Source organism: Heterodontus francisci, chromosome 28 (assembly GCF_036365525.1).
Source record: "Heterodontus francisci isolate sHetFra1 chromosome 28, sHetFra1.hap1, whole genome shotgun sequence".
Lineage (NCBI taxonomy): Eukaryota > Metazoa > Chordata > Chondrichthyes > Heterodontiformes > Heterodontidae > Heterodontus > Heterodontus francisci.
In genome coordinates, this window is record NC_090398.1 from 39,728,597 (window position 1) to 39,747,110 (window position 18,514).

Here is an 18,514-nt window from a genome sequence, read left to right on the forward strand (position 1 = left end):
CTCTTAGGAGCATCTCAAATTTTCACATTGAGCTATTTGATGACCTCGGACCAGACAACCTCTTGGCCCCAGAATTACAATTTTAACAATTGTTAATGCATAACAAAACAATTTGCAAAAAAGTGAAGGAATGACAAGTCTTAGAATGTGACATCCGGGTAAATAAGTTACTTATATGTTCTGAGATTCCAAGTATATTTTCCTCGAACAAATGTTTTATTAACATTCCCAACCTCAGCCTATCTGCGCTGCCGTTCACAGCTTATTGTTCTCTCCGTGAGGAGGTGGGTGACTCATCGAAGCACTTGGTAGAAAGGTCGAGTTGCTCAGACAAGAATCTGTAGACAGTGTCACCGTGTCGTTTCAGAGCATAGATCAAACCAATGTCAATTACCATCTTTCACATTGCATGCACATTGCTTGTGATTGCGTCACTGATCACGCTCTCCAGGAAAACCTTCAGCAGACCACCAGACTTCTCACAGAACAAAGCCAAGATTCACTTGGCACTGCCACGACAAGCCAGGCGGCGGATTGCTGCTTTGTTATTGCCCAGGAAGTTAACATAAAGCAATTTGTGGTGCTATTTTGCTTCACAGTGCCCAATTCGTTTGCTGTTTTACTTATCCCATGCATGATGGTTCTTCATTCAGTTTGCTCAGGAATGGTGAATGAACTGTTCCTGACTGCTTTTGATACAAGCAGCCCCAGCTTGTTGAAAAAGACACAGTGAAAGCAGGAAGGGGAGGAAACAGGGTGACAGCAAAAAGAGAGAGGAAGTGAGGAGAGACTCAGAGTGACAAACGGAGCTGAGAACAGCACCTTATTTTTCAGCTTCTGCTCAGAAGTCAACTTGGAGCTCCCTGCTCCACTTCTGGCTTTCAGTTTCTCGAACTAAAATGAAACATCTCCTCCCATCTGCAATCTCATATCCTTATTTTATCTCGTCACAATCCAGTTTCATCACTTCATTGCAGTCTTCTGGGAATTACCTGTGTTGGAATTGGAATTGCAACGTGGACATTCCCGGCCAGTATTATGGTCCCACACAGAAGCAGCTAGATATCATAATATATTTATTATGATCGAGAAAGTGCGAGTGTAACAAATGTTTCAGTTCAATGGTCGCTGTTGAGAATGATCCCCGCTGCGGGATTATTTTATTTATCTATGTTTTCATCATTTGGTGGAATATGAGCTTCACTAGCAAGGCCACAGTTGCTGACCATCTCTAATTACCCATGAAAAGATTGCCGCAAGCCCCGTCAGCTCGTTACAGAGAGACGCAGTGACTCTGAGAGTAACTTGCTGTTATGAACTTTTAAAAATGCGTTTAATTTACTTCTTTTTGGGCTTTGTTTACTTGGGCTATTTTGTATAAGCCTTGGCCGCCTTTGTTTTCACACTGGTGATCTTTCTGCACCTCTTGGACTTCTTTGCCCCTGCCTTTTCACCGGCGTGCCCTATAGCCATTTTGTTTCGGGGTGCTTCATTCCTGCTGGTCGTTTTCTGGTCTGCTGTTTTCTTGGCTGCTGGATTCTTTGCTGCTGTTTTCTTGGCTGATGCTCTCTTGACTGGAGACTTCCTGGCTCGGGATTTCGTGGCTGCCGGTTTCCTGGCTGGGGATGTATTCACTGCTGCTTTACTGGCTTGGGATTTCTTGGCTGCTGAATTCTTTGCTCGGTATTTCCCAGCTGGGGATTTTCTGGCTGCTGGTTTCTGAACTGCTGGTTTAATGGCTTGGGATGTTTTGTCTTTTGGTTTCCTGGACAGAGATTTCATGGCTGCTTATTCATTTACATTGTTTTTTCTTTACCGTGGGTTTTCTTTCATTCCAACCTTGAAGTTTCCACATGGCACGCTGTTTAATCATTTAAAAGCTCATGTGATCCAATTGAAAGTGACAGGTTAGATCCATTTTGGTTCAGTTGCAGGAAGCAAAGAGTTATGCTCGACCTTTGACTAGAACGCTGTTTTCAGTTGGTTTTTTGCAGGGTTCAGTAATAGTTGCCTTGATTTCCGTGCTATACATCAATGGGTTAGAATTAAATATAAAGGAAAGTACTTCGAAGTTTTCAGGTGATGCGAAAATTAATCGTGTGGTTGATAGTGACGATGAAAGCCATAGACTTCAGAAAGTTATGTATGGACTGGTCAGATGGGCAGAAAAGTGGCAAATGGAATTCAAACCAGAGAAGAGAACATTGTAATATGCATCGACAAATCCCTGGAGGTATCAGGACAGGAAGACAAAAACATCAGGAAGTCGTACAAATAGTTCCTTTTATTGGCCAATGACTTGAGAATAAGATTAGGGAGGTTATACTGGAAGTTTATCAACTCAGGTTAGACTGCATCTGGTTTTCTGCCTACCGTTCTACTCACTGAATTGCAGGATCTATGTAATCACATTACAGAGGACACAGATGCGATTCGCAACGATGTTTTCAGGATGCAGAATGTTAGTTATGAGGAATTAATGGACAGGCTTTGTTTGCTTTCTTTGGAACAGAGGAGGCTGAGGGGAGATGAGCTTCGGACCTCATATTTGTAGCATCACTAAGACAGCCTATCTCCACCTCCATAACATTACTCGACGTTTCGCGTTTCTCAGCACATTTGCCGTTGTCTTCGTTACTTCTGGACTTGACTATTACATTGCACTAATGTTTGGTCTCCTACTTGAAACTCTCTGTAAACTTGAAGTCATCCAAAACACCGCTGTCCGTGTCTGAGCTATCAATGCTATCACCGCTATGCTCACTGACCTACATCGGCTTCCTTTCAAGCAGAATCTTGATTTTCAAATTATCAGCCTGTTTTTCAAATCCCTGCATGACTTCGCCCCTCTTTCGTTCTGTGATCTCCTCCAGCCCAACAAGCTTCCAAGGTATCACCTGCTGCTCTTATTCCGAGTGAATGTGCATTCCTGATTTTAATCGTTACACCATTGGTGCTGGTGCCTTCAGTTGCAAGATCTTGAAAACTCTTCCTACATCTCTCCACCTCTCCTTCACGCTTTCCTCCTTTAAGGCAGTCCTTAACACCTACATTTTTACCAAGATTTCTTAATATGACCTAATATATCCTTATGTGACAATGTGTCATATTTTGTTCTTTAATAATTAAGTGAATTACATTAACGGCGCTATATAAATATAAGTTGTTATTGTTGTGCCAAAATTATAAGGGGCATCGATAGAGTGACAGCAAGGAACGATTTAAATTAGTAGAATGGTTTATATTTGGGGCCATGGATTTAACATAATTGTTGGAGGCATTCGAGCGGAGTTGAGGACGAGTTCTTTTAAATCCAGAGTTGACATCTGTCTCGAATTGAATGTGCAAAAGGATGGTAGAGGCAGAAGTAAAATGCAGAAGAGAAGATGTAAAAAATACTAGGTATGCACTTGAGGTGAATTTAATTTCAGGACGTCCGACCAAGATATGGAAGGTATGTTTTGACTGGAAAGCTCTTTTTCGGCTGGCACGGATACGATGGGCTAAATGGCTTCCTTTTCCCTGAAACATTCTGTGCATTTATGGCTTCATTGAGACTGTGGCTTGCCAGACCCTTCTTCATCACAGACAGGTACAGGCCCTTGCGATTGCTCTCAGCTGTCACAGAATTGAGGATCTGTTCATCCAACTTTGGACGGGCTGTCTTGGATTGAGAAACCAACTCTTTTTTTTCTTCGAAGCATTGCTTTGACTGGCAGCGACAGGTGGAACGTTTTTGGTAGCTGCAGTGTCAGTCATGTCTGTTGAATATCAACCAGACAGTCAGAACTGCACTATAAATGAAGCAAGACGCAGCGAGCCAAACTAACTTAAAGACAGAAAGCAGACAGGACAGAGGCAACTTGCTGTCAGCTCTCACATTCTGCATCTGCTTTTTGCTTCTCTCTCCTCATCAATTCGCCGATTCCAATTGAAGTTGGTCACTCCAGATTACCAGACCAACCTTTTACTCTCACTAAAACCAGAATGTTTGCTGTGAATGAAGTTTCATCCGAATAAAAGGCAGCACTTTATGTTAAAATATTCTTCATTGCTACACTGATTGGGATGTCGCATCCATTCACTAAGGATATTCGATGTGTCTCGACAGAAATCTTAAAATCAGCTTTGAGTTTACTTTTGATTCACATGTCAGGGCTCATCTAGTGAGCGATGCAATATAAATTGTACACTAGAAAGATATGGGCGTCTCAAGATGAGACCAGGCCTCGAAACACAGTGTCATTATTCTAACCTGCGTATTTCTTTCACAAATTCTCCCTGGCAAAGCATTCACAGGCCAGACCGATCCACAAATTTACAATTCCCAGGGTAGACTTGCCGCTCCACTCAACCAGTGCTGTGAATTCTCGAAGGTTAGTTGCAGTTTCGCAATTCTGAAACTGTTAAACATTTGGCTGTATTTGTTGACAACGCTACCGCTAGGTGGCGCTGCTGTGGCACATGCGCAAATGCAGTATGTGCGACTAAAACGTCACAGACCGCGACTTTAGACAGCTGCCAGGACTAAAGATGGAGCTACTCAAATAATCACACCGAGGCAACCTAAGAAACACATGTCAGCACACAATGGCCGAGTGAGAGAGCGAATGAGCGCGCCGAGGCCGGGGAGTTGAGTGGGCTGAGGAGTGGGGGCTCCTTTCCACATCGTGACAATCTCCACAGCATAACCTAGTTGCCTTCGTTGCTTGAATGCTGACCTTAAGTCTCAAGGATTGTTTTCTCAAGGGCATTTCTTACATGAAAAGAAATCAGGAAAGAACATCAGTGTCAGAGTTTCCCCCCTCCAACGAAATTACTGTTTCGCATGCTTTATGGTCTGCAGTAAAGGCATGTACTGATAACACCTCCAAGGAATCACTTAGTAGCCACCTCAGCTGTAGGTGTCAGAATGATGTTACTGCCCGTATCTCGTGATGGTTCAATGCTGCTATCAAGGAAAACATGAATGATGTGAGGGTGCTTGAAAAAGAAGCACATTTCTTTCGGACTATGAACATAAAGCAGGCCTTTTAGCCCAGCTGTTCCCTGCTAGTGGTTATGCTACTCCTACGCCTTCCCATCCACTCTCATTTAATCCTGCCTACTGGGATCAGCATCACCTTCTATTTCTTTTGCTGTTATCTACCTTTGCCTGAAAGCTTCATTGAGGATGGACAACGTTGTGGCTGCACTTTCACCGTTGTGGACACAGCAACAGCATTCACATTTCTGCTACCACTGGACACAGCATGCGTGTTTCTTTTAGTGCTCAGTGTCTTCTTGCTGAATGTTCCCCAAGTGCTTGACCGCTTTGGACGCCCTCTCTGCTTGACAGGCAGCAGCTGGCAATTGCCGAGTCTCACAAGGCACTGCATGGTTGTTTCAAGGGCGGATGGGCAAGCAGGTGGCTGTGTGTCCGTGTGCACAGCTCTGATGGGTGCAGGAGCAGGTGGCTGTGTGTCCATGTTCACTGCTCTGATGGGTGCAGGAACAGAGCAACAGGGACTGGAGCACATGTACTGCCTGCACACAGCCCCAGACAATAGAAAGGATTTTAGTGCAGTGCAGTGGACTGGAGCACATGCAGTGCCCCAGACAATGGAAATGTTTTCAAAGCAACTTACAACAGGGACTGGAGCCCATGTAGTGCCCCAGGTAATGGAAGTGTTTACAGAGCAACTTACCTTGGAGCAATGTCCTCTTTCTGATAAAAATGAAGCGGACTGAAATCTACAAAACGACTAAATAATTGCAATAAAATGCGAGTAAATGCCCGACAAAACCTCCCCTCCTTCCACTTTCAGAAACTCACGCCAAAGCTTGACGCATGCGTCAATATCCGAAGGTTGGATTTGCATAAAGTGCATGCGCAGAGGCCGAAGATTCACACGTCACGCGATGGTGTCATCGGCGCATGCGCTAACCTATCCTGGCAAGCCGGAACGCAGCGCATGCACAAAGAGCAAGAGACCGTCTGCACATGTGCGCATCGCGGGGCAGCCTGATGACGTCAGTGGTGGTCAGCGTTGTCAGGAGTCACTTTGTAAACATTTTCAGGCCGCACTGCTCAGAATTACTCCTCTTTTGATTCAGGGGCAGGAGTCAATCATAACTGAGGCTCAGTTAACTCAGTTAATCTATCTCCCACGGTCTTCCAATATTCAAAGACTCTTCTTCCACCGCGTTTTGATGAAGAAAGTTCCAGACTCGCGACCTTCTGAAAGAAAAAAAAATCCCCATGTCATCTTAAATGGGCGACTCATTTTAAACTGTGACCCCCAGTTCTAGATTCCCCCAGAAGATGAAACATCTTTTTCACATACACCCTGTCAGGACCCCTCAAAATCTTATAGGATTCAATCAAGCCATCTCTTACTCTTCTGAACTACTATGGATACAAGCTTAGCCTGTCCAACCTTTTCTCAAAGCACAGCCCGACATTCCAGGTATTAATCTGGTTAACCTTCACTGAGCTGCTTCCAACACATTTACATCCTTCCTTCAAAAAGGAGACCAATATAATACACTGTACTCCATATGTGTTCTCACCAATGCCATGTATAGATGAAGCATAATGCCACTGCTTTTGTATTCAATTCTCCTTGCAGTAAATGAACACGTGGCTGGTGAACAGGTGTAGGAGGGAGGGCATCAGATTTCTGTGACATTAGAACTGGTTCTGGGGCAGGTGCGACCTGTACCAGGGAGATGGTTTGCATCTTATCAGGACTGGACAAATATCCCCGCAGGGACATTCGATAATGGGGATGGTTTAAACTAAAGTGTTAGGGAGATGGAAACCTGAGAGGGAATTCAGACTGGAAGGAAGCAAATCTGGTAACGTGTCAGGGGTATTGGAACCAGAAGCAAGTTTCAGAGAGGAATACCAAGGTGCACAGAATACTTGCGGAGATAGACAGCACGGAATTAGGGAATATTATGTTATTAGGTGGGGTCAGAGTACGGAAGGAAGTAATAATGTCAGAATCAGGGTTCATGTGCATGTGTGTGAAAGCACAGTGTGGGTAATAAGACCGGTGAGGTACAGGCGCAGATTGCTATGTGGAAATATGATCTTGTGACTATAACAGAAACCTGGCTCAAAGAAGGGCAGGACCTGGTGTTAAATGTTCCTGGATACAAAGTGCTCAGGCAAGATAGAAAAGGCAAAAATAGGGCGGGTGGCGGTATTAATTAAGGAGAGCGTTGCAGTACTGGAGAAAAAGGATATCCCAGAGGAGTCGAAGGCAGAATCTATTTGGCTAGAGATAATGAATAAAACAGGTGTGGTTATTTTGCTCAGTGGTGTCTCTCGGCCACCAGCTAGTGGGAAGGAGGTGGAGTAACAAATTTGCAAGGCCATTACAGAAAGGCGCAACAATTATAGATTAGTTATAATGGAGGGCATTAATCATCCAATCATAGGCTGGGATTATAGTAGTGTAAAAGGCATTGAAGGTAAAGAGTTCCGACAGTGTGTTCAGGAAACGTTTCTCCAACAGTATGTTGCTAGAACAACGAGAGGAGGCATTGCTAGTTATGGTTCTTCGGAATGAGTTGGGCCAAGGAGATCAAGTATCAGTAGGAGATCATTTAGGGTATAGTGATCTTTGTATCATAAGGTTTATGCTGACAATGGAAAAGTACAAATAGCAATCCAGGGTAAGAATACTTAACTGGGTGAAGGGCGAATTCAATGGCGTAAGAATGGAACTGGGGCGAATAAACTGGAGTCTCAAGCTGGCAGGTAAACTGATAGATTAGCAATGGACAACCTTCAAAGAAAAGATAGTTCAGGCACAGTCAAGGTATGTTCCTTCGAAGGGGAAAGGTATGGCAAACACAAGCAGAGCTCCCTGGTTGACAAACGAGGTCGTGAATAAGATTTTTTAAAAACGAAGAAAAAAACATGCTTATGACAGATGCCAGGTACAAAATCCTACTGAGATCCAGGTGAAATATAGAAGGTCCAGAGGGGAAGTGACAAAGCAAATAAGAGAAGTAAATAGCGAGCATGAAAAGAGACTGGGAGCTAGCATTAAAGGAAATCCCAACGTTTTCTACAAGCATATAAATAGTACAAGGGTAGTAAGAGGAGGAGTGAGACCGAAGAGCCACAAGACAGGGGATTTACACATCGAGGCAGAGGGGATAGCTGAGGTATTAAATTAATACTTTGCATCTGAATTTACCAAGGAAGAAGATGCAACCCAGGCAATGTTGAAAGAGGAGGTAAGTATGCCAAAGACTTGCAGGTTGATAGGTTAATTGGCCATTATAAATTGCCCCGAGTATAGGTAGGTGGTAGGGAAATATAGGGACAGTTGGGAATGTGGTAGGAATATGGGATTAGTATAGAATTAGTTTAAATAGGTGCTTGATGGTCGGCACATACTCGGTGGGCCGAAGGGCCTGTTTCAGTGCTGTATCTCTAAACTAAGTAGGACACTAGAAGGGTTTAAAAATGATAAAGATTAAGTACTAGTTAGGCAGTCTGCTCTTAAAGCAGATAAAGCACCAGGACCAGATGCATCCGTGGATACTGAGGGTGGAAATTGCAGAGGCCTGGCCGTATACTTCCAGTTTCTTTAGATTCCACGTTGGTGCCAGAGGACAGAAGAATTAAACGGGTGTGAAGGTAACCCAGCAACTACAGGTCACTCCGTTTAACTTTGATCGTGGGAAAACTTCCATAACAAGTAATTTGGGACAAAATCATTAGCCACATGGACAAATGCGAGTTAATTAAGGAAAACCAGCAAGGATTTCTTCAGGGAAAATTATGCTTAACCAACTTTCAGGAACTATTTTGGTATGTAGCAGAAAGGGTTGATGAGGGCAATGCTGTTGATGTGATGTACATGGACTTTCAAAAGGCCTTTTATAGAGTGCCACACAAGAGACTCATGGAATAAAAAGGACGGTAGAAACATGGATACAGAATTGACTGAGTGACAGGAAACAAATAGTAGCGGTTAATGGATGTTTGTCGGGCTGCAGGATGGTTTGTCGTGGAATTCCCCAGAGATCATATTTGGGACCCTTGCTTTTCCTGAGATATATTAATACCCTTGACCTTGGTGTACAGGGCACAACTTCAAGGTTTGCAGATGATAGGAAACTTGGAAGCATTGAGAACTGTAAGGAGGATAGTGTGCAACTTCAAAAGAATGGTGGAATTGACAGACAGGTGGCAGATGAAGTTCAATGGAAAGAAATGTGAAGTGATTTATTTTGGTAGGAAGAAGATGGAGATTTACTCCAGAATAAAGGATACAATTCTAACGGGCAGCAGGAGCAGAGGGACCTAGGTGTATTTGTGCATAAGTCATTGAATAATGACTTAATTATAATAAGTTAATAATGACAGTAGTTAATAAAGCATGCAGTATTCTGGGGTTTATGAATGCGGCAAAATGTACAAGAGCAAGGAATTTATGTTGAACTTGTATAAGACACTAGGTAGGCCTCAGCTGGAATATTGCATACAGTTTGTGTGCCACACTTTAAGAAAGACATGAGGGCATTGAAGATAGTGCAGCACAGATTCTCGAGAATGTTTCCAGGGATATACGTGGAAAGTTCTTTACGCAGAGGGTGGTGGGTGCCTGGAACGCATTGCCAGCGGAGGTGGTAGACGCGGGCACGATAGCGTCTTTTAAGATGTATCTAGACAGGTACATGAATGGGCAGGAAGTAAAGAGATTCAGACCATTAGAAAATAGGCGACGGGTTTCGATATAGGATTTGGATCGGCGTAGGCTTTAAAGGCCGAAGGGCCTGTTCCTGTGCTGTAATTATCTTTGTTCTTTGTTCTTTGGATGAGGAATTTCAGTTATGAAGGTAGATTGGAGAAGTTAGGACTATTTTCTTTGGAGCAGATAAGGCTGAGAGGTGATTTCACAGAGGTATTCAATATCATGAGGTTATGGACAGCACTGATAGAGAGAAGCTGTGCACACTCGTAAAAGGACCGACAACAAGAGGGCACAGAGTTAAAGTACTTGGTAAGACAAGCAAAAGAGACATGAGGAATAAACATTTTCACACAGCGAGTGGTCAAGGTCTGGAATGCGCTGCCAGAGAACGTGGTGGAGGCCGCTTCATTTGGAGCATTCAACAGGGAATTTGTAGATTATATAGAAAGAAAAAAAATGCAGGATTAAGGGGATAAGACAGGGGAATGAAACTGAGAGATTTTTTCTTTCAGATAGCCACTGCAGAAACAATGGGCCAAACGGCCTCCTTCTGCACAGTAACGATTCTGTGATTCTGTAATTAATGCCCACCATCTGTTTGCTGTTAGCTAGCCAATCTTGTATCCATGCCAAATGTTTCTCCCTACACCATGAGCTTCTATTTCCCACCATGATCTTTGCCGTGGCAGTGCTCTACGAACCAGAAATGACTTACGCCGCAACAGTCTTTGAGCCACACATTATGTTTTCTTATCTATTTGTCCTACTCCAATTTGCACGTACTCATGAAATAATCTGGAGATTTTTACCTTGTGAGGTTCTGCTTGCTAATTTGCTGCGAAGCTCCTCATTCTGACTGTGCACAATCTCCTTCCTTGTCCTGCCTATGCCGTTGGAAGCTACATGGACCATGGCGACGTCACCCCCGCCCCCACCCCCACCCGCCCTTACACTATAATTTCCCCTCCAGAACTCAGCAGACGTCCAGAAACCTGGCAAGACAGCCTTCATCCACGTCAGTAATACAGATAACGAACATTTGAGGCCCCAGCACAGATCATAGTGGTTCTCCTGTTAGTTGTTTAATTGTCCAGTACCATTCACAATTGGATGTGACAGTACTTCACAGCTTAGATCTGATCCAATTTTTGTGGGATCACTTAGCTCTGGCTATAGCATTATGCGTACACTGTTTGGCTTGCAAGTAGTCCTGGGTTGTAGCTTTACCAGGTTGACAGCTCATTTTGAGGGAGGCTTTGTGTTGCTCCTGGCATGCCCTCCTGCACTCTTCATTGAACGATGGTTGATTCCCTGGCTTGATGGTATTGGTAGACAGGGGGATATGCCGGGCCAGGATGTGCAGATTGTGTTTGAGTAGAATTGTGCTGCTGCTGATGGCCCACAGAACTTCATTGATGCAGTTTTTATTTGCTTGTTCTGTTCGAAATCTATCCCTTTTAGCACGGTGGAAATGCCACACAACAGGATGGAGGGTATTCAAAATGTGAAGGTGGGACTTAGTCTTCACAAGAACTGTGCAGATGGACACTCCTAACTATACTGTCATGGAAAGATTCATCTGCGACAGGCAGACTGGTAAGAACAAGGTCAAATATGTATTTCTCTCTTTTTGGTTCCCTCATCACCTACTGCAGTCCCAGTCTGGCAGCTATGTCCTTTATTACTCGGCCAGCTCGGTCAGTAATGGTACTCCTGAGCCACTGTTAGTGATGGACATTGAAGGCCCCCATCAAGAGTACAATCTGAGCTACTGCAATCCACAGTGATTCATCCAAGTGGTGTTCAACAGGGAGGAACACTGATTTATCAACTGAGGGCGGTGCTAATTGTTAATTCGCAGGAGCTTTCATCGCCCATGTTTGACCTGATGATATGAGACTTCATGGAGTTCAGAGTCGATGTTGAGGATTCCCTGCACAACTCTCTCCCGACTGTTTGCTACTGTGCCACTATTTCTTCTGCAAAACAGTACGTACCCGTGGACGGTGATGAAAGTGTCTTGGAAATTTTCTGTAGGATATGATTCCGTTAGTATAATGATGTCAGGCTGCTGCTTAAATAACCTGTGTGCCAGTTCTCCCAACTTTGGCACAAGTCTCCAGATGTTAGTAAGGGTGGTCAAGAGGGCTGGGTTTGCCTTTGTTGTTTCCAGATCCTAGGTCAATGCCCGGTGGTCCATACAGTTTAATTCCTTATTGAATTTGTGGCGTTTGCTAAAACTGAGTGGCTTGCTAGGCCAGCTCAGATGGCATGAAGATTCAACGATATTTCTGTGGCTCTGGTGTCATATGCAGGCCAGACCAGGCAAGGTCAGCAAATTTCCTTCCTGAAATGACATTAGGGAACCATCGTTTTTTTTAACGGCAATGTTTTCATTGCTATTATTAGAATAGCTTTGAATTGCAGATTTAATAATGGAGTACAAATTCCACCTTCTGTCATAGTGGGATTCAGGTGCTGTCCCCAGAGTAATACCCTGGGTCGTTGGGTTACACGATAACTGATAGTGCCACTACACCACCATCTCCCGTAAATGTCATCCTAAATGCCTTACATGACTCATTTTACCCAACTCACTGTTGACTGCCAGTTAGGCAGTCATCTATCCATGTGAATATGCCATCACCAAAACCATGCGCTCTAACCGTGTGCATTAAATTTCATTTCACACCTTATCAAAAGCCTTTTCGAAATCGAAATAAACTACATCTACTGGTTTACCCTTATGTTCCTGCATTGCTTAATATTCAAAGAACTCTAAGAAAAAATGGTAAACACGATTTCTCTTTTATAAAACCGTGTTGAATCTTCCGGAATATATTGTGATTTTCAGGATGCCCTGCTGCTGCCTCTTACGTCATGGATTCTGGTTTGTTCCCAATGACAGACATTAGGCTTTTCGGCTAGTAGTTTTCTGCTTTCTGTCCCCGTCCTTTCTTGAACAGAGTTACTTCATTTGCTTTTCCAATCCATTCGGACCATTCCACGATCTAGGGGATTTTGGAAGATTATAGCAAAAAAAAAGCCACTATATCTGCAGCCACTTCCATTACAGACCTCGGAAAAAAGCCATCAGATCCAGGGGACTGGTCATCCTTTAGTCCCAATGTATTCCCATGACTTTTTCTCCAGCGATCGTAATTGTTTTAATTCCTCCCTCCCCTAAGTCTCCTTATTTAGTACTTTTCCTGGGATTTTTTTATTTTTATTTTTTGTTGTCTTCAATTATAAAGATGGATACAAAATATGTTTTCAGAGCCTCTGCTGTTTCAACGTTTCCCATATTAATTCCCAAGTCTCACTCTCTAAGGGATCAATGCTCACCTCATATATAAATTTCCTAATCTTCTGTCCGACTACTAATCTTCATAGAATGGGATGTCCTTCTGATAAAGTTTTTCCCCTGAAATAGCATATACCTTTGTTGAAAGTTATGTAATATCTCCTTAAACGTCTGCCCTGGCTTCTCTACCATCTTACATTTTTGCCTATTTCTCCATTCCACTTTAGCCAACTCGGTCTTTGTAACCCTCTAATTCCCTTACTTTAATTTTAAAGTACGAGTCATGGACCCACATCTCTCATCCTCAAACTGCATGTGAAATTCTATCATGGTGTGATCACTCTTGCCAGATAATCCTTTACTAAGAGCTCTTTAATTTATCTTGCCTTGTTACACATTATCCAGCCCAAAACAGCCTGGACCCGGGTAGGTTCTAGACCTATTTTTCTAATAAACTGTCCCGAATGCATTCTATAAGATCATCCTCCAGGCTGTATTTGTCAATGTGGTTTGTGTAATCGATGTGAACATTAAACTTACACACGTTGACTGCCTTACCTTTCTTGCAAGCCCAAAATATTTATTGATGGATACTCTGTCCAAAATTGTCGCTACTGATAGGGAGCCTATCCGCTATACCTTCCTATTCCTATTGCCTTTGCTAATTCTTGTCTCAACCCAAACTGTTTCTACACCTTGACCTTCTAAACCGAAATCATTTATCCCTATTGTGCTGATCTGAACATTTATTAACAGAGATACCTCAATTCCTTTTAGTTTTCCACTGTCCTTCCTGAAGGTCAAGTACCTTTGATTGTTAAGGACCAGCCTTGGTCACCTTCTAACCACGCCTCTATAACGGCTATCATATCATACTTATTTATTTATATTTGTGTCGTCAGTTCTTCCATCCTGTTATGAATGCCGCGAGCATTCAGATAAAGAGCCTTTCATTCCATCTTATAAATAGAGAGGGGACACCTGATCTTGGAAGCCCGATAGAGTGAAAGACTCTAAAGACTTGAAGAGCTTTGAAAGTTGAAGTTGGAAGGATCACCAGGAATCGTCTTATTCACGGACGTCCATGCCAAAAGTGCTCGGAGAATTGAGTGAAGAGGAGATTGATTTGAGAAAGGTTTGGGAGATCCAACGCTTTTGAACCATGAGGAGTTGTAGTGTTTTCACCACAATGATGCGCCATCAAACAATACTATGTAATGTTTAAGTGTTGTGTCAGGTTTTCTTGTATTCTAGCAAGTAAAGGAAATACCATTTTTGTAATTTGGGCTATCAGCACTTTACAAAGTATTATTTAATTAACGAGGATTCCCTTTGTCTAGTCATAATCGTGGGATTATTTTGGATTTTCTGGGGATTTATACACCTTGTATTTAACGTTCATGGTCTCACTGACGTCGTAACAATTGTTTGCATGACGTTTTTGCTGTATAAGCTGCGTTCTGTACAGCCTGTGTTTGTGCTCCTGAGATGGCCCCTGATTTGCGAGTGAGGTTCACAAGTTCTGGAACGTTAGACCCAGGGTTGACATTCAAGCAGCCAACTAAATGAGGAAAACAAAATATTGTTTTTCTTAGCAAGGATATATGGCTGGAGGCTTTAGCATGAGTTTATCAGAAAGAGTCTACAGAGTTCTAAGCCATCTGAAGGTTGGCTGTGTTTTTAAAAGAAGGTCTGCAATTGTTGTTCAGGAGAGCCAGTACTGAGGGTTTGATGAATTATTTACCGGAACTGACTCCGGTGACTGATAAAAGTTATCCATGACGGTGTAAAGCCAGACAGCTGTGAGCAAACAACAACATATCTATCATGGATTTGTTTCTTCGATTTCCAGACGCAGTACTCTTGAAAAGGTATCAGCGATATTTGTAGTTGAAGGGTTAATCAAGTTTTCCACCCAGTATGGGTTGTTAATATAAATCAATACTGGCCCTGTGTCAATTTTGATGCTATGTGTATTTAAAAATACCTTGTGTAATCTCGGAGTGAAGCAACATAAGGGAGCGATATTAGAGCAGGAGAAGGAAGATCAGAGTTTCTAGGAAGACCTCAAAACACTAACCACCCTATCCGACCCTCTGATTATCTTATATGTCTCTATTAAGTCACATCTCCTCCTCCTTCTCTCTCTGCACCCTTTCCAAAGCTTCCAGATCCTTCCTATAATGCAATGACCAGAACTGCACACAATACTCCAGGTGTGGCCGCACCAGAGTTTTGTACAGCTGCAGCATGACCTCGTGGCTCCGAAACTCGATCCCCCTACTAATAAAAGCTAACACTCCATACGCCTTCTTAACAGCCCTATTAACCTGGGTGGCAACTTTCAGGGATTTATGTACCTTGACACCAAGATCTCTCTGCTCAGCTACACTACCAAGAGTCTTCCCATTAGCCCAGTACTCTGCATTCCTGTTACTCCTTCCAAAGTGAATCACCTCACACTTTTCCGCATTAAACTCCATTTGCCATCTCTCAGCCTAGCTCTGCAGCCTATCTATGTCCCTCTGTAACCTACAACATCCTTCGGCACTATCCACAACTCCACCGACCTTCGTGTCATCCGCAAATTTACTAACCCACCCTTCTACACCCTCATCCAGGTCATTTATAAAAATGACAAACAGCAGTGGCCCCAAAACAGATCCTTGCGGTACAGATCCTTGCGGTAAAATCATTGATAATGGATTCGAGAATTTTCCCTTCTATCGACGTCAGGCTGACTGGACTATAATTCCCTGCTTTCTCTCTACGAACCCTCCCCCCGCCCCCCTCCACCCCGCTTTTCAAATCGTGCGGTTACATTAGCTCCCCTCCAATCTATAGGAACTGTTCCAGAGTCTATAGCATCTTGGAAGCTGACGACCTATGCATCCACTATTTCTATATCCACTTCCTTAAGTACTCTGGGATGCATACCTTCAGGCCCTGGGGATTTATCTGCCTTCAATCCCATCAATTTCCAACGCCATTTCTCTACTGATACTGATTTATTTCAGTTCCTCTCTATCACTAATTTCAATATTTCTGGTATGATATTTGTGTCCTCCTTTATGAAGACAGAACCAGAGTATGTATTTATTTGGTCAGCCTTTTCTTTATTCCCCGTAATAGATTCCCCTGTTTCGGAATGTAAAGGACCTACATTTTTCAACCAATCTTTTTTCTCTTCATATACCTATAGAAACTATATGCTGAACTGTTTTGAACAACGGCAAGGCCTCTTTTCAAGGGATCAAACGTTCTGGAAACTGAACTATATATAGTTTCTGTGTGCGTACGTTTTTTTATGAGTCTGGCCCTGATTTGAGGCTGGGGTATTCCAGGTTCTTGGAGATCATATTCAGTCAAACAGTCCTGTTATGGTGAAAAACCAAGCAAAAGTTTGTTTTTGTTCCAACCAAGGGCATGTGACTGGAGGTTTTAGTTTCAATTTGTCAAGAATAGTCAACAGATTACTAAGCCAGATAAATGCGTGGTGTGTTTCATATTTTAAAGAAGGCTTTATGAGTTGTGATGGTCAGCAATTGTATAATGAATCCTGTACAGAGAGATGACCATTGGTGAATGACTTACGACAACTCTTTTTAGTATCTTAAAAAAAGGTTATCCTTGAAACTATATCACATGGACTGTTGTGAGAAAACAAGTTCCAGCTGTTCGTGATTTTTTTCTTGGAGAGAATGTTGCTGGGGTTCGGATTCCATAGATAATGTAACTGTGTAGAAATTGCACTGGTGTCTTGAGGAAATGGCATCTGAAGATCTACTTGAAGTATTCCGAGACTTGAAAGACTGTGTGACTGTTCAAAGCCACCTTGTTGATGGAATTGTCAAAATAATTGTAAGGACTCCATTTGTTGCATCTGCTAATTATCCGTGTAACCTTTACGACATGAGATAGAGAGATAGAGAGAGAAAGAGACCTTGACTTAACTGTTAGGAACTTGATTTAACTGTTACTTCATGTTTTATTTTTGTTGCTTTTGGTTTGAGTGTTAAAGTATTGAAAACAAAATTGAATACCTGTCGGTTTGAGGTTTGGTTTCCTAAATTAGGGTCAGTCTGTGGATTTGATTCTTTTTGTATGTTGGTGGTTTCCAGAGGGAGCATAACACTTGTAATGCTATTGACTTGAAGCATAAACCTTAAAACCATATGCAAATAAAGCTTCGGTATAACTAATAAGAGATCATATAAATATGGAAATAATCTGAATGAATAGTGTACTTTCATGTTGCATGAGTATTTAAACCTTAAATGTTTCTTATACATGTGTCAAATCCATTATAACTAATGTGAATCATGTTCACTCTAAGGCAGGAGAGTTTGTTTCTCAGAAACGATTTTACTTGTTCAGCCATGACAAAGTGTTTACTGTTTGGTATTACACTGGCGAAATTCATAACTACAGGAACACTGTTCACAGTTGAACAACATTGTAAAGAATAGCAGCAGCTGTGTCTAACGTATTAAAATGTTGCATTGAAGAGGGTGTATTATATATTTCAGTCTGAAATTCAGTTGATTTACTTTTATTTGAGAACAAGGCACCTAAGCTGGGCAATGCCATCTATGGAAATTACAGGTCAATACATGAGAAATTCAGTACGTAATTTCTGAATTCACTTTGTGTTAGATGTGCAACCAGGATAACAAAACCTGGCTTTTGCGCATGTTTGAAGAGTATGAAGACAAATAGCGGAAGACACTACTTCTGACTCACTCCGGCTAGTTCCAGTGCCGTTGCAGACTTGGACAGAGAGGGGAGGAGGTTTTTGTGCTACTAGTATTAGATCCTGCCTGTAGTCTTTTTTTTGGAAACACTGTTAGCTCTTTTCTCTGAGTGTTTCAAGTATTTTAAGTTTAAGGTCTACTATCGAATTGGAGCGCCTGTTTACAAAAACGCAGCAATTTGCTAAGTCTTACGAATTTACGATATACCCCAGGCGCTGTCACTGGGAGTTCAAACTTACTTGAAGTAATTTTAAAAAAACTGTTAGACATTTTAAAAAGTCACAGTTGTTAAAAGTTTATCGAACTTTTAAAATTGTTAAAAGCTTATCATTTTAAGGACCGTTTGAAGTGTTAAAATCATAAGAAAGCATTGATCTGCTTTTCAGCTGAACACTCACCTCACGTGGGGTGACTTCTGCGTGTGACGTCATTACGAGGCATTGCTTCACCTTGAATGTGCTTGGCTCTGGCTTCACTTGGAATGCACCTGGCTGCAAGACCTCCCTGATCCTCTGGGGTGGACCTTGTTGTCGCCAGAAGTTCCGATTCTTGTTGCAACCAATCAACGAGGTACATTATGTATATCTGAGCATGGTTAGCAGTGACCGCCGTCATTTCACCGCTGACCACAAAATGCAGGCTACCAAGACCTGAATATTGTGGTCAGTGGCGTTTGCCATTGACTGCCTTGAGAAATGCAAGCTTAACCTCTTCCTTGCTTTCACCGAGAATTTCAATATCTGGCTGCAGCATTG

At 42.5% G+C, this 18,514-nt stretch overlaps 1 protein-coding gene across 1 annotated transcript; it reads right to left on the reverse strand.

The window, feature by feature from the left end:
* Nucleotides 1–1,368: 1,368 nt before the first annotated feature.
* On the reverse strand, nt 1,369–1,782 carry LOC137345226 (histone H1-like protein HC2). The gene has a single exon (XM_068008692.1). It carries the CDS (start codon nt 1,780–1,782, stop codon nt 1,369–1,371), a length of 414 nt encoding a protein of 137 aa, XP_067864793.1.
* Nucleotides 1,783–18,514: the final 16,732 nt, after the last annotated feature.